At 38.6% G+C, this 16,506-nt stretch overlaps 1 protein-coding gene across 9 annotated transcripts in view; it reads right to left on the minus strand.

The window, feature by feature from the left end:
• Positions 1–16,506, minus strand: part of TRPS1 (transcriptional repressor GATA binding 1) — a 212,633-nt gene that overhangs the window by 162,332 nt on the left and 33,795 nt on the right. For 4 of the 9 annotated variants that reach the window (XM_077782366.2, XM_021546559.3, XM_021546558.4 and 1 more), the window contains exons 2-3: positions 10,794–10,952; positions 6,855–7,783 (exon numbers count right to left, since the gene is read on the minus strand). In XM_077782366.2, the coding sequence (XP_077638492.1) occupies positions 6,855–7,783; positions 10,794–10,830 (966 nt within the window). In that variant the 5' untranslated portion in view covers positions 10,831–10,952. The remainder of the gene's footprint in view (positions 1–6,854; positions 7,784–10,793; positions 10,953–16,506) is intronic. The other 5 variants (XM_077782361.2, XM_085572463.1, XM_085572464.1 and 2 more) reach the window with 2 other exon arrangements.

Raw genomic sequence — 16,506 nt, forward strand, 5'->3', positions numbered from 1 at the left:
CTTTTCTTTTTCCCCAGGAACTTTATTTTTTGAGCTCTTATCCTTCTGTAGGCTATCTTAGAAGTTTATAACTTTAAATATAAGCACTAATATTACTAGTCTCACCAACTGTTTTTATTAGTAGCTCTTCAAACACTACCAAATATCCTTGCAATAAGGTAAAGAATATCAACACATAAACAACTTTGCTTTGAAGCCTGTGAGTATATATCACATCAGTTGTTCCACAAACTGTCCATCTGAATATTCTAATATTAGTATAGACCACTTCTCACTCCAAGGCAGCTAAAATAGCTTGTTTCTGCCACGGGGAAAGACAATGTTCCCTAGCACTTACTATGTAGCAGCTGACATGCTGTAAATCACTGCCTATCATTCTGAAGAGTAAACATGCAAATATCTCCATAGAAGTGATATAGAGAACTTCTACTGCATATAATCATACAAATCATTCCTTATCAGCTATTGTCAATATAGACGTTAAATACCTCTTCCATGTGCTTTTTCACATATTTGTAAATATGCATGTATGCAGTTATGTATGCATAAGAAGCAAATATATGTATACACACTCCCAAGTAAATGCATATGGACTTCTTTATATGTGTGATTTACCACCACAAATTTCTCGACCTGACACTATTTTTTTTTCATGTCAGTTGTTTAAAAGAAATTACTGAATCCTGTGCTTCTGAGAAGTGACTCTCTCAAGTGTGCAAGGCAGCCTCCAAGCCTGATCATGACCCAGAAATAAGATTCAAAATAAGTAGGTAGGCATGCCCACATGCAGTTGCAACACTCAAAGACAATTTGATAGTTTTCAGTTTATCAGGAAAGTGCCTAGGGAATCTGCAACATGCAGACATGAAATGAGCCTTTTGTGACATCCACCTTCATGCAAATTCTGATCTAACATATGCTGCAAAAACTAGCACAGCACAATGCACTCAACAAGATCAGGGTACATCATATGCAGCAACAGTTGTTCAGTTTAGTTAGATCTAATTCCTGTGTTATGGAAAATTAAGCCAAATTAAGTGAGACAAACAATATAAAATTTGGATCCATTTCTAAGCATGCAAGAAAAATGAAACTCATTCATATGCATGGCTCTGTTTGCTCATGTACCTGTGTCACCTTCTAGGAAGCCCACTTGACAGCAAAGAACTTTAAGGTTTGATTTACTAATAATACAAAAGAAAATGCTGTACTTGTTTAGGCCTCCAATCTGTAATTCTCACTTTGTCTGTATGAGTCCCTTTGCCAAAATCACCAAAGTGTAAAGGAAAATCTTTATCATGAGAAGTGCTGCTGATTACAACTGTACCCCTAAAAATCCCTACAGGTTTTTTAAGTCTTACTTTCACAGCTTCATATTCAATCTAACTGTTAATATAAGTATGGAGGATAAAAAGCAGAACCTACAAATAAAATCACTGTTTCTCATTCAGCTGAATCCTAGTTAGACTAGACTTTATACTAGTCACACGTCTAACCTGAAAACAGAAAACATGCCAGATTTGATACACTGAAATCCAGACCACTAAAAACCACTCATGACATAACACCATGTAGACACATGGAACTCACTCATGACACAACACCATGTAGACACATGGAACTCACCGGTAATTTATGAAGGACACAAAAGGAAGAGCTTTACAGACTCTGTTTGGGCACTTCTACCACTTTCTAGGACACCGAGTAGCCTGCTGGCTGAGCATCCAGAAATGCTTTTGGTTTCTGTGAAAATTCTGGACAAGCTGCTAGCCTTATTCATCATATGTACTTATATAATGTTCATTTGATGTACTTATATATGTAACCAGTAGGTCAAGGGAGGTGGTTCTCCCCCTCTATTCCGCTCTCATGAGACCCCACCTGGTCCATCTGGGGATGGGTATCCAGCTCTGGGGTTCCCAGCATAAGGCAGCCATGGACCTACTGGAGTGAGTCCACAGGAGGCCATGAAGACGATCAGAAGGCTGGAGCACCTTTCCCATGAAGACAGGCAGTTCAGCCTGGAGAAGAGAAGGCTCTAGGGAGAATTTATAGCAGCTTCCAGTACCTAAAAGGGCACAAGAATGCTGAAGAGGAACTTTGCATAAGGGCATGTAGTGACAGAACAAGGGGTGACAGCTCCAAGCTGGAAGTGAATAAGTTTAAATAAGATATTAGGAAGAAATTCTTCACCAGGAGCACAATTGAGGCACTGGAACATGTTGCCCAGACAAACAGTGAATACTCCACTCAGAGATGCCCAGTCCCTGGTAGTGTTCAAGTCCAGATTGGATGGGGCTGTGAGCAACCTAGTCTACTGAAAGATGTTACTGCCTATGGCAGGAGGGATGGAACTAGATTAGCTTTAAAGCCCCTTCCAACCCAAATCATTCTGTGATTCACATTGACAAAGCATTAGGCTGAGTAGTATAGGACAATTCTTACAATATTGGATGTCTAGAACTGTAGAAGAAAACAACTGTCAATAACCTCTTATTATTCTGTGGAGTAGCAGATAATGCAGTAATTTATTCTTTTTCTTTTCCTCCCCCCCACCCCCAGGTGCACTGAAATACAATCAACAAACTTAATGATGACTTTTATCAGGCCATGCTTTTTCAGAAATTTGTCTTCTTGTATCTAGATTTGTCTTCTTGTATCTTAGATTGTCCAGATCTAAAACCATGAAACAATCAAAATCAGAGGACTAAATTTAAAAAATTAAATTGTACATTCAGAATCTTTTTACTCTTTAGTCTGAATCTTTAATCTTTAGTCTGAATAGAAGAGGAGGTAGATCTGTGCCAATGAGCTCCAGAACCAGAGCCGTGCTGAGCAGGAAGCACCTCAAAGGTAGGATACACAGTATGAAACAACTGTAAGAACTGCTGAGCACTGCAGTATGTCTTTATTCATGGCTGCATAAATACCCTTCTCCCTTGGGACATGCCATCTGAAACCCTTACCTGAATGCAGACATTTCTGTCTTTTCTTTGAGGGACACTATTCTCTTTTAAACACACCAGGAAACGGGGTCATGCTCTCTTTTATACAATAGCCTAATGGCTTGAACACTTGTTCAGGAAACAGGAAAAGTAGGCTCCTTTCCTTGCTCTGCCAGAGGGGATCCAAGTCTGCTTCTTCACCTTTGCTGGGCATGTCCTACGCCTTCGCTATGGGCTGCTATGTGGAAGAGAGCACTCTCCAACCTTCCTGTTGAAGCTGTCCCAATTACTACTCATAAAAAATTCTGGGTTAGAAAAGACTGCCTGCTCTCTACTTGCCAGCAACTTGCCTGTCTCCAGACAGTAACATACACATTAAAGAGTCACATTAATTAGATCAAACAGAGGAGGCTTAATCATACAGCAGCAAAGGCAATAGCTTTCAGCATCATAGCTGTTAACTTAGTCACATGAATTTTACTTTAAGTGAAGTCTTTAGATCCAGTATAAGGGCTATTGCTTTAGGCACGTCCACAAAGCCTCACACAAGTCTCAAATATCCAGCAAGACAAAGTTGCCTATAGAGATTGATCAATTAACTAAATGTGAAGAAAATGTAATGGGGGGCACATCGGCAAAAGATCCATTGAACTCACTTCAAATATTATTTTGATAAAAGCTATAAAGCTGATTAACACATTCCCCAGGAATTCAGAGATGTGATAGTGAATGTTTTCTGAAATCTATACTGGCAAGAAAGTTAATCTCCCAGAAACATCTGAGTGATTTTACCCAATCCTATGGAATTTATTATAACTCAATGAACCAAAAACCTTTGAAGAGAAAAATGGGAACAGAGAGTACAGGAGATTTTCAACAGAAAATAACATTTTCTGAAAAGACAAAGGAATCTTGATGGATAAAATATTCATATCAAGTTAAAATCTGCACAATAGGAATGCCAGAAAGATTGGATTATTTACACAGTTCCCAGACAAATTCTCTTTAGCTACTACAAAACATAGTCCCAATATTTGAATAGCTATATCTGAAACCATATGTATATCCCCAGTTTTGCTGATCACACCCCCTAAAAGCTGCATTTAGGGTTGGGAGGGTGTTTTTTGGCTGTGGGTGAGGTTTAACTTCATTTCTGTGATACAAGTCCAAAAACGCATTTGATTTCTTTTTCCAAGCCCTCAGCAAATGGACCACATCCCTAGATCTTTGCAGATAGGATAGGAGATACTGTATTTTCCTGCACTCAGATATTTTCCCATTGCTTTTTGTTTGCCTTCGTTATGAATGCAAAGGATGGGGGTCCATAGCATCCCTCACTACTACAAATCTTCATACACCATAATCTCCAGCTGACTATTGTGAGCCAGATCAAAGTCAGTCATCTTCATCCTCTGGCTTCTGTGCCCAGTTCTGTGGCCTGAGACCATAAATCTATCGATAACTTCGAGCCTAGCTACAACAGAACAGTTTGCAAAGTGCAAGGGGATCAATAAATCAGATCCTAAGCCCAGTTCATTACTATTTCAAGTTAATTACAAAGGGATTATTTTCATTTAGCCCAGTACCTATACAAAATAATAGTGTTAACATGAACCAATTATTCTTATTCATGTTCAGTTCCCTTTCATGTTATACAGGAATTGGACTGAACTGATTTTAACTGGAGAACCAATCAATACGATCCCCTGCTGTGGCGGGAGATGCCAGCCATTCAGATGCATGAGAAAAAACCCTTCCAAGTGGATATAGGAGTAATATAAACATGTAAAGGGGATTTTCAAATGTTCTTTTACTTTGTTCATGAATCTCACAAAGCTGCTATGAATCAGGAGTGTGGGAGGAGAAAGCATAAAATTATCAATCAGTTACTTATCTTCTGACATGCTCTGGATCAATGCCTGGCACATGTGCAATTAATGAAGTATGGCATTTGCCACAAAAGCTTATTTAATCTTCTATTCCCAAACTGAGCAGGGAAAACTAGCACCCTTAAAAATTTAGTTTCTAGGCGCAGGGGTTTTTTTTCTTTCAGATAAACAGCCAACATTGTATAGGCTGTCTGTTCTATTTTGGAAAATGTTTTTTGTCTGAGAAAAGACTGATCTTAAGTAGATTATCTATGAACTGTTTCCTACCGCTTTTTGTCTCCACTGCAGTATCTTACTGCCAGAGTTTAGTAGACAAGTATAGTCTAGGTTCAGCTGTTTTATTTCTCATTCTATCAGTTCAAACTGAGATAGCTCACACATCTGTTTTATTTCTGAGAGCACTGCAAAGGAAAAGCATCCAGCTCATTCTAATCAAGCATAAACTTTCCTATAAATAACTAAGGACCTAACGAAAGAATTGTTTGGAGGAAATGAAAGTGTGTTTAGAAACTCAAATTCCTCTATACTGTATGTCTGAGCTGTTCCAGTTTGAATGTCTTCCTGACAGCATGGATCAGTTGCTCTAAGATGCTGTCCCTGGAGTCAGCAAACTGAAACTATAGCAGGAAATCCAGGTATTAACATCATACTATGTGCTAATTATAAATCATCATTTCACAATCTGACATTATTCACTTCTAACCTCTTTTAACTACATCATGTATTTGCTTTCTAATCAGAGTTTGACAGGACAGAGTGTCTGACATGAGACAGTGATCTTTTAGTAAGACAGCAGTTCAAAGATTGCAGCTTTTACGCATAGTAACAACCTTGGTTTGATTTGCTGTTCCACAGAGAAATTGTAGAGTTTCCTTAAAAAGAGTAGAAGTTTAAGTAATTTGAAAAGCTTCAAGTTCTTGACTTGTTTCCTGGTTTTGGTTTCTTTCTTGATGTGAGATGTTAGAAGTTAGCCATCTTAACCTGTCTTGCAAAATTTCTTTCCTATAGCTATGGCTTCTACAAGCGTAATTTCTACCTTTCTACCTTTTTATTTTAACATATGCTGTGAGTTTTATCTGGTGATTACTACAATGTTTTCATGTATGCAGTCACTTCAAAATGGGTGGACGTTTGAGCATACACTGTAGACAAGCTTCATTATTTTGGTTTGATTTTTCTTATAATCTCAATTTTTGTATCGTATAGAATACTGAAATATCCTACTGTACCTCGCAGTTCAATCCAAAAATTTTTTTTTAAGCACCATCAATTTTTTAAAATTAATTAAATACTAGCTGATAAGAAACTAACAAAGAGTCCATGAAAAACTTTTGAGTTCACTCTTCCATGGTAAAAATAAGATTTTTTTCCCAGCAGTATCTATAATTTTTTTTCCTACTTCAACTAGATGAGAATGACTGAGGCAATAATCCTTTTCTTACAGGCTTACTAACATGAAGGACAGCATGGATTATTGTTACTTTTTGAAATGTTTTAAATAACCATTGTGTATCTTGTTTTTCTGGCACTAGGCAACTTCAGAGCTGCCAAGACTTGCCATTTATTTTATCTTAATAAAGAATCAATAAGCCAAATCTTAACTCCCAGCAGCTGATAATTTAGGATTACATTTTTAATTTCCAGCTGCTGTCTTTTGTCTATCTGGTTGTTATTTTTCATTACTATTTGCTCTTTTCTTTCCATGACAGTAAATCCTTCAGATATGATTAACAAGTCAGCCGTTTGCCTGTTTGCTGAATAAGATCTCTTGCTATCGATTACCATAACGACTAAATCCTACACAGAAATGTCGCTGGTCAAAAAGCCAAATACTCTTCTACTGTACAAGACACTCAGCAGACCTGCAGAAAGCCCGGCTAAAATAGACCAAAACAGTTCTAGAGGCTCAAGCAGGTTATATGGGATACAGTAATCACATAGGTAGGACAGGCTTTGCAAGATCTGGCTTTGCAGTCGAGACGGCAGCGAGCAGAAGCGGGGAGGCTGGGAGCATACAAACCTGCACATCGTAAGTCCCATTTAATAGGACAGGCCTCTGGGAATTGATGTCCTGCAGTACCCCTGAAAGTACAGTGCGGTTGACTTTCTGGAAGTCTTTGGAGTGGCTGAATTGCACCATGTTGTGGAGAGCCAAAATTTTAGTGTCAAGCTCAGCATCCTGCCTGGTGCGGTTGTGCAGTCCTAGGTGGTACTTGCGGAAGTGTTTGATGAGATCTGTGGGGTCGTTCCCATAGTAACCATACCCACAGATGTTGCATTTGAAGTCCTGAAGCTCTGGAGACAGAGGCGCTGTATCTGGATTATCATTTACCAACAAATCTGCTTTTGATTTGTTCAGCCTTAAACCCCCATCTGAAGGCACTTGTGGGTTTTTTGAGGCCATGGGGACCGGGCTTGAGCCTTGGCCATCAGTTTGACCACTTTGCACTTGCACTGTTTCATCTGAAGCTTTTGGCGACATCTGATGCTCCTCATTTGTCTCCGCTGCATCTCCTGACGGGGTACAGACCACATCTTGGGTGTCATCTGCATCTGATTTTTGAGGAGACTTCAAGGGCTCACAGATTCCCCCAACAGCTGGAGATGAGAAAGCCAGCATATTTCTGTCTGTCACCTCATCATGAGGGAAGGATGGAACATTTCCTCCCTTATTGTGGCTTTCATAATTGAAACCAGCCTTTTCACTCAGCACTGAGCTTTTCAAGTCCTTTTTAACACTGGAAGATGGCTCTTGGACATGCATGCAAAGTTCCTCCTTGTTACTTAACTCTGCCGCATCACCCTGGTCAGTGTTTTCTTGCATCTGCTCTGCAGAAAATTCTTTTTTCCTTCCAGACTCTTCACTTTCAGTACCTGTAGACTCAAGGGTCTGTACCTCACCTTCACTAGCAACGTTTCTTAGAGGGGGATTCTTTTTCCGGACCATATCTACCACAGAAAAAGAAATAAGAAAAAAAAAAAGAGAGAGAGAAAAAAGAAAGAAAGAAAAAAAAAAGGAAAAAAACCTATAGAATTATTCAAGATATACAAGATATATAACAGATTATAAACCTGACACTTTTAAAAGCATTCTGAACTATATGAATACCTTGAGTACATCAACTTTTCAGAAATTTTTTGTTGAACACGTTTTTTAAGCAATGCAGAAAACTTTTAAAAAATTAGCACACTGAGAGTAAACTTAAATAAATAGAGCACTAAAAAACCTAAAAAATCACTTCTATGAGAATCGGTGAATTGCAGGGTTCATTATCTTTTGGGATGATAATGGTCTGGCAGGAAGATTTTTAAATTAATGCTTCTTTTAAAATAATTTTTGAAAACTAAGGGGAAAAAGAACTTTTTGAAGTCTAATGTTCACACACAGTACACCCACATATAACATAGGTTTGCAAAAATAGACCTAAAAGACATAATCTTAAGAATTTAAACAAATTATTAGGAAGAAAACAGATTTAGAAGAGTAAGTACTTGAGGTTTCAGAGAAAGTATTTTCCTAAGAAGGTATCAGTTTCCCTATAGCAGAAGTTCCCCCCCCACTGCCCATAAACTTCAAACAGGATTATACAGATATTCTACAGTCTGGCCCCACAGTCCATTATTCATGTAATTAGTTCTATTTGCCAAACAAAGAAAAACTAACTTTATTAGGAAACCCGTTGTCAATAAAACTTTACAGGCCTGGATCCAGACTTTTGACATCACTGTGTGGCTGAGCCAGGATCTGCCATGAAAACACCTGGAATCCACATGGATCTCATCAGCCAAACCTTTCAGTCCTCCTTGCAGACATAGCCACTACTGCTAAATCTGCAAGTACACTTACAGGATCCATTTAAGAAGGCTGAGACAGGACAGCAATAAGGATCAGAGAGAAAGGGGGAGTCTGCCACCGATGAGTTAGCTGCTTTCTAAATGGGAGAGATTATGGAAGGACAAGCAAACACACTATGCAGGTACTAAGTCAAATTCCTCATCCACTTCACCTTCTCCAATCTATTTAAGAGAAAAATATATATATTAAACTCCCCTGCTTTCTCAGCTGTGTGGTTCTGGATCTGATATTCATCACCAGCTGGTTTGATCCATTTGTGTTCACATGCTAACTATGGGCAGAAGACAGATGTGCCCCAACTTTTCTATGCTCTTAATGTTTGCCAATGCTGTATACAAGGAAGGATGTTTCTCTTTGCCAAACTGTGTGTGGTCTGGTGGCAACAGCCTGCAGTACCACACATGAGATGTGAGCTACAGACTCAAGTCTGAGCCCCCATTCCCAGGCCAGCCCTGGCCCAGCCCTACAGAGAGGCACTGGAGATAGACATTGCTCTGCCAAGAGAGGACCACCTGGTGGCTCTGGGAGCAGCACTGATGTGCCCCAAATGGTGCTGTATCTAGACCTTTGAAAGCTGTGGATGACCTTCTCAAAACAGTACTTTGAGAAGCAATGCTGGGGACAGAGGTTAAAAATAAAAGAACAGGCATCTGTACATCCTCTTATTTACATTTGCTCCACATGAAAGGGCACTATATGCTCTGTTGATAAAAACAGACAACTTCTTAGGGGAAATGTTCAACTGGTGTCTTGGGCTGGCTCTGTTGTCTTTGTGGTTGAGTTGATCCACAGGCAGCATGGGCTACAGCAAGGCAGCTTTCACACAAAATGCCAGCTCATGTTACAGAAATTTTGACGCTCCGTGTGGTCTTAATAGGTTTCTTAAATGCCTACTGCGATTCCTTACTGTAGAAGACTCATATGCTTGGGAACCAAATGTCTTCCCTTTAATATCAACTACACCTACCAGGGGATGTATGAACTAAATTGGACTTTTTTTTCCCCCAATAACTTCTGAACCATGAAGTCACTCAGAACTCAGAGAAAATAAATATTTTCTGCTGTGGCAAGAGAATTATTACAATATAGATTCAGCCTGCTAAAATAACATGCACACATATATAATTCAAGGTATAAAGATAGTTGTCAGCCTTTCAACAGTGCTACTTCTCTGCTAAGACTCCATGAATGCTCTTGGTTAACACACACTAAAAATATCTATGAGTATCTCTGGTAGGTGTTCAGCTAAGTATGTACTTTTCTCCTGGTTACACGTCCCAAACCATTTTTAAAATAACTTCCGTTCAAATGCAATGTGTGGCAGATGACAGAGAAAGAAGTCCTGACTGCACAGTGAAGAAAAATCAGAAATCGAGAAAGTAAACATCATGACTGTTACCTCAGTCAAAATTAAACAAGACTAAATGCAATGTTCTAAAATGTTTTAGTTACTGATATTTTTGGCAGAAAAGGAAAGTTTAGAGATTTGCTATCATCATGACAACTGACAGAAGAGAGTCAGAGAAAAGGACAGAAAAAAAGTTCCTTTAATGAAAGAAAATAAAAATCTAGACTCTATACAGGCTAACAGGACAGTAGCTCTAGCTACTTTAGTTCTAATTTTCCCAATACATTTGTGAGTCTGAGTTGTTAATGGAGGAGGAAAAATAAAACCGTATCTGCCTAATGGAGCTTCTTCATACAGTATTCTATATTTGGAGAAGAAAGGAAAGAAGATAACATTGACTTCCTTAAGCTGAATTTAAAAGTATTTTCCCTTCTTTTTTATTTTAGCTTTTGAAAAATCATCTGTCATTTATTTGATATCCACATAAGGGGATGGTAAAAAAAGACACAGGGACTTTTTGTTGTTGAAATTCCATCACTATCATTTTTCAGAGATGTATTATGTAAATAAAACTACATTTGCAATACTCCTAAATTGAAGAAACCATCCTCTAGCAAGTCATAAGTCAGATACAGAAAGAATATAGCCACTCTGAAATTATTATCTCTAAGACAAATAACAGATTGCACAATGTTTTATTGTGTGCCAAGAACGTTTTCGGTTAACAATTTCACTTGAAAAAAGAGATCACATACTTGTAAAATCATACCCAGCATTGACTTCATAAGGCATGTGGCTTTAGAGTGCTTTTTACAATTATTAATTCTATTAGTCAACTAGCAGGCGGGCTAATGCAATTGTCTTAGAAGATGCACGGAAGACACAGAAGACATTTTGAGAGCTGATCTGTATATCTGCAAAACAAAACAAAAAAAAAGGTTTTCCTTCCTAAATTATGCATTCAAAATATGGTGTTCACTTAAAAACATTATTATACCTATTGTACATTCCCATGCATCTATTACTGGACACTATACAAATAGAGTCTGCTGCTCTCTATTTCCCTCAAACATAAGAAATCCCATTGCTCTCTTCTCCTCAGATATATGTGCTCTTGCACACACACACACACTCACACAAAAAAGGCAAAAAATATCTCTGAGCTAATGTTTACCAAACACAAAGTCTAAAACAACTTTAAAGTAACTGTTGAAAATGAGCTGTAGAAAGAAAGTGTCTTAAAAATTCACATGCATCATCATGGGACTGGCCTAATGGGATAGTTAATAGCACCTAAATAACTCCATCAGCACTTGTAAGTTAACCTCTGCTGGCTGCTTGCATTCCACCTCAAACAAAATTAGTGGTGTTACTTTCCTTGTTAGCAGGCAACTTCCCACATGTCTATGGTGTCATCGTAATAGTAAGCACATTTGTTGGGTGCTAGTAAAGAAGCCAAGTGAAGAATAGGCTTTGGGACCAAACTACCTTTCCAGCACTGAAAATAGTGACCTGCCCAAAATAAAAAAATTACTAAACCTGATGTGTATGAAAGGACTTCTCCATCTGAGAGAATTTTGGATAAGGCCCAGGTTGCAGCTATATGTACTCTCCCACAAAAACAGCCAAGGCTACTCTATGTGGTTCATACATCTGCAAGGTACAGACTTTTCCGTTCAACAGTCACTCACAACAGTTTACCCCTGGAAAAAAAAAACTTATGCTAAAATGAATTTGTAATTCAGGCTAATGAATTACCATACTGATTATTGTACTTCTTTAAAAAAAGAAAAAAAAAGAAAAAAGAAATTCTGGTAATCAATAGTTTCATAAGAGTGGTGAAGATAATGGCTAATTACCTCCTGATCACCAGTTCCCCAGTGGGTCACTGTTGTTGCTCATTACTTTTTCTAAATGTGATGTCTTGTCATCAAAGCCTATTGCAACAGAATGGTTGTTGCCTGGTGTTTGTGCTGCAGGTTTAGGTCAGATCTTAGTCACATGCTCTTTTTAACAGAATAATCCATCTAGAAATATGTTTGAATTTTATGAGATGCCACTGACTAATCTTTGTACACGTAGGTGCACAAGCAGATGAAGAGCAAACTGAGTCAAGGGTATATGAAGGATATATGAAGACTATGATATTATCAGTCAATACGCTGCAGCAACAAAAAGTTAAATGAAAATACACATTTATATTCAACAGGCTCAAGTAGGACATCTTTGTTAAGGGATAGTAAAATTAATACTTTTACACTCATATGTATTACACACCCACACAAAGACATATAATGCACATACAGCGCTTGAACATCAATCATTTTCCCAGAATAATGCAGCAAAAAATCATTAACTCTCAGTGTCTCAGCTTAATATATGTATAATACTTACCTATCTCACAGGAGCATTGTGAGGCTTAATTAATTAGTGACTGTAAAGCACTTTGTGATCCTCTAATGAAAGGTGCTACATAGCACAAAGTATTATTAAAATCATTAGGACCACAAAAAAGCCCTGTGGAATTCCAGCCTACACTGTCTGTTGGGGTTGGGAGTGATCTTATTATTAAAAGGAGACCATCAGACTAATTTTCATAATTTTTTCAAGATTTTTTCCCCTTTTGCTGTTGTGATAGCACGTTAGTAACTAGAAATTTAATCTTTATCATCTTAATAACATACACTCATGTAGTTTGCTACTGCAGGGCTAAAGAAGGGAGCAGTGCTTTTGGCATTCATCTGGCTTTCCCTTTTAAGAAAAAAAAAATTTGAGAGATTGAGAGACATATTTTGACACCTTCCCACACTCCACTCCAGCAGGACAGCCGATCATGTGAGATCGCAGGATACTTGCTATAGCTGCATGGGAAAACGATGCTGCGGTTTTAATTTCTCTCCTTTTTAGACTTCTTTTTCTTTCACAAAAGAAAAAAAAAAAAAAGAAGAAAAAGAGAAAAAAAAACACAAGATGCAAAACAAAATCCAGTTTATGACACATAAATAGACTACAAAGACTGTCTGCTGTTCTTCATATAAAACCTCTCAAAAGTTCAAAGTGCCGGCTTCTATCAAGCACATAAAGTCCTAATCAATCCGGAGCCTCCTCCCTACTCTCCATACAACAACGGAGCAGCTGTAAGGCACACGAGTGAGCTCCGAGGCCAGAAAGCTCCTGTTTTGAGCCTGAATTTCTGGGAAAGCGTCTCGGCGGCGGCCCCGTCCCTGGGGAGCCACCGGCACCCAGCCCTCCTGGGCAGCCTGTCCCGCCGGGCTGGCCCAGACCTGCGCCCAGCACAACCAGAAAGTTAACAAGCTCATTACTACAGCCCACAATTCAAAGACATGCCATGTTTTCTAATGTAAGTGGGTTTTTAAAAAAAAAAAACAAACCAAACTGTAAATAACACTGGAAACTCCAGGTGAAATTGCTGAAATTACTGAAAATTAGACTACACTGGATGCAAACTACCCCAGACTCAGACACAGTAGTAGAGAACTGGTCAGAGCTGCTGCCCTTCTACATTCCCTTGTGGACACTTGCACAACGAAATCATAGAAAAGAGATGTACAGCTTCACACCCCCATCATCTCCAGCTGGAACACAGAGTAGCAGGCCGGCAATATGATGCTTCTCTCCCACTTTTGCTCATGGCTCTCCAAGCAATCCTGCCAGCAAACAAGCAACACGTTGCCCTTCCTAACTTGGCTCTGCTGAGAAGGGAAGGAAAGAACAACCCCTTTTATGCAAGGACCCCAAGAGTCAAGCCCTAAACCATGGGAGGGCAGAATAAGCTTAATGACAAGCAACTGTCTGTTCAACAAGAGCACCTCCTTTCTGCTTTGGCACAAGTGTCTTCATACACCATACAAAACAGAATATGTCACAGCTCTATGCAACTGACAAGTTAATTCCAGAGGAGTTTTTAATCTATACATGTTTTTCTGCAAGCCCTCAAACTGCATGTCTACTCTTTCCTGCCTGAAATTGGTAAGGTAGAACATAATTCCTTGTATCAGTAAAATTAGGAGGATCAGACTTTGTAATTGGATAAAACGCATCTGTTTGATATTTTATACTCTACATGCTCCACTGAAATTATGATAGCTTCATCAATCTAAAAAGTGCAAGAAGAAAACCATGTATTAGTAGAAGAAGAAGAAAAGATCGTATTAGTAGAAGAGCATTATAGCAAAAAGTTGGTTTTTTGCCTCCTCCCCTACTCCTTTGCATTTTCAGGCACTTCTGTTTAGCCCCCAGTCACCAATTTGCCAAGGGCTGTTTGCAACTTTTTTCCCCACAAAGTCTACAACAAAGAAACAAGAGTGTCGTGGTCTGTTCAAGCTTGCTCCTTCCCATTTACATTCACTTTCCCAACATCGATCGTTCTCAAATCTCTAAAGGTGCACTTTTGGACATCTTAAATCCTGTTCAGCTACAAAGTGCCATTACCTTCAAACAGCTCTCATCAGGTAAATCTCTTATTAATTTACATTGAATTAATTCACAATGATCTTTTCTATTGCCTTATGCTTCAGAGCACAGCACACATCAGTAATCATCTACCCACTGGAATAAATCTAACCTTTTCTATGGGTATAAAGCAGACACTTGGTCATTTCAAAAGAGTTTAGGAGTGGCATTTCAAAATAGATTGTTTAAGCCCACTTCCAGGCACTTATTTCATTTTAAGCTCATTCCTGGGGTAATCACACAGACATTTTCAGGAGAAACTGAAGTCAAAAGGTGATGTGTCTAAAGAGGTGACATGAAGGAGAATTGTATCCTATCTTGAAACCAAAATGAAGAATTCTAAAACTGCTTTTATTTACAAATCCCTGGGCACAGCAGGTTGCCCAGATCTTACTAGCCTGCTGCAGAGAGCTTGTTCCTACCTGCCCTCCACTGCCATGCATCTAGGAGAGGACAGCCCAACAAGGCAAGATTCACTTTGCTCTCACTTCCAATCAAGCACCTAAAAGCACTCTGTACACATGACAACTAATTAAAACTCAACAAAGCTTATGAAACAGGAAAACTAACATCACTGCCATTTTACAGATATGTAAAATTATCTACAAAGAAATTAATAATTAAAAGTGTTCAAGGTGACATGCAAGCAGAGCTCTTGGCTAGTGACTGAACCTGGGTTCTCAAGATGTCCAGGTCCCTATCCCTCTCCTGTATGTATTCCAGTAAAAAAAGCATCACCCTAGCATTTGGCAAAAGGCCAAGATCCTGTAATTTAATAAGGTACAGAAGGAGAATCTCATGCAAAAATCTAAGTGCTCCAATTTATCAAGACAGTTATGGGATAAACTGACATTTTATTTGTATGTAAATTACTCTCCAAAACAGCATTAAAAGGCCACACTTTCACAGAATATTATGCCTTTGCTTCTCTGTTCTGCATTTATCTAAACTCAGCTTTGTATATTAAAAATAGTTTAATTTTTATGTATTGATGCTGCTTTGCATGCTCCCTAATCTACTGTTACTGCGCCACGGAGAGAATCCAGCCTGATTTGCTTACTGCAACAAAGTAACTGACTTCTGCCACAACTTAGACCTCCTTTGAGAGTCCTGCCTGCCATCCTCTCCAAATCTTCTGATTATTCTATTAATTATCTGTCATTACATTTTATAGGATGCTGAACATTCCCTATTAGATGAAACCAGAGGTCCATTTAGTCTTGTGTTGTCTTTTGGAGATACCAGATCCTTCAAAGAAAATTCAACTGCCTTTTGATAGAATCACCTACTTCTGTGAAAAATAAATTGCTCCTAATCCTCATTGCTGAAGACAGCAGCTTACTTTCTGAAGAGTAAGAGGGTTTGTGGGCCTTAATTATCTGTCAAAATTTTACAATTTGTTTTTAAACACATCTTATATATTCCCACGTCAAATAAAAATGACCAGTAACCAGTACCTATGCCAACACTGCAATGATCCTGGTATCAGTAACATTGAATAGCTCTCACTCTACAATCTAAATCCTAAAAAAAAAAAAAAAAGGAAATATTTTAAGTGCTTAGTTTTCTTTTTTGCCAATGGAGTAGAATTTTCCCTCAATCTTGTACTAGCAAGAACCAAAGACCCCCTGGGCTGTGGGCACATCTATCACATCCCCACTGTTTATCTTGTCTTTAGGGCAAACAACCACTGTCTTGCCAAACTCTTCTAGTAGGTGTGGCAATCTCATGTGTTTCAATTTCTTTTCAACCTGAGTAAACTCAGTTCTCTGTAATCCAAATGTCCTTTGAAGACAATGGGAGTTTAGGGTTTGCAAATGACTCAGAACTGAATCTGAGTTGAGTGTACTGGCAGAGGCAAGCACAGTGCTACCTTCAGATGAAGAGTGAGGAAAGAAGGTGACCTCCTGGCTCCTAGGCAAGAGCAATCAGGTATGGATACAAGAAATGACTCATTTGTTCTTTTGCATTAAGAATACAATGGACTGATCCTAT

The sequence above is a fragment of the Lonchura striata genome, chromosome 2 (assembly GCF_050655825.1).
Source record: "Lonchura striata isolate lonStrDom1 chromosome 2, ASM5065582v1, whole genome shotgun sequence".
Classification (NCBI taxonomy): domain Eukaryota; kingdom Metazoa; phylum Chordata; class Aves; order Passeriformes; family Estrildidae; genus Lonchura; species Lonchura striata.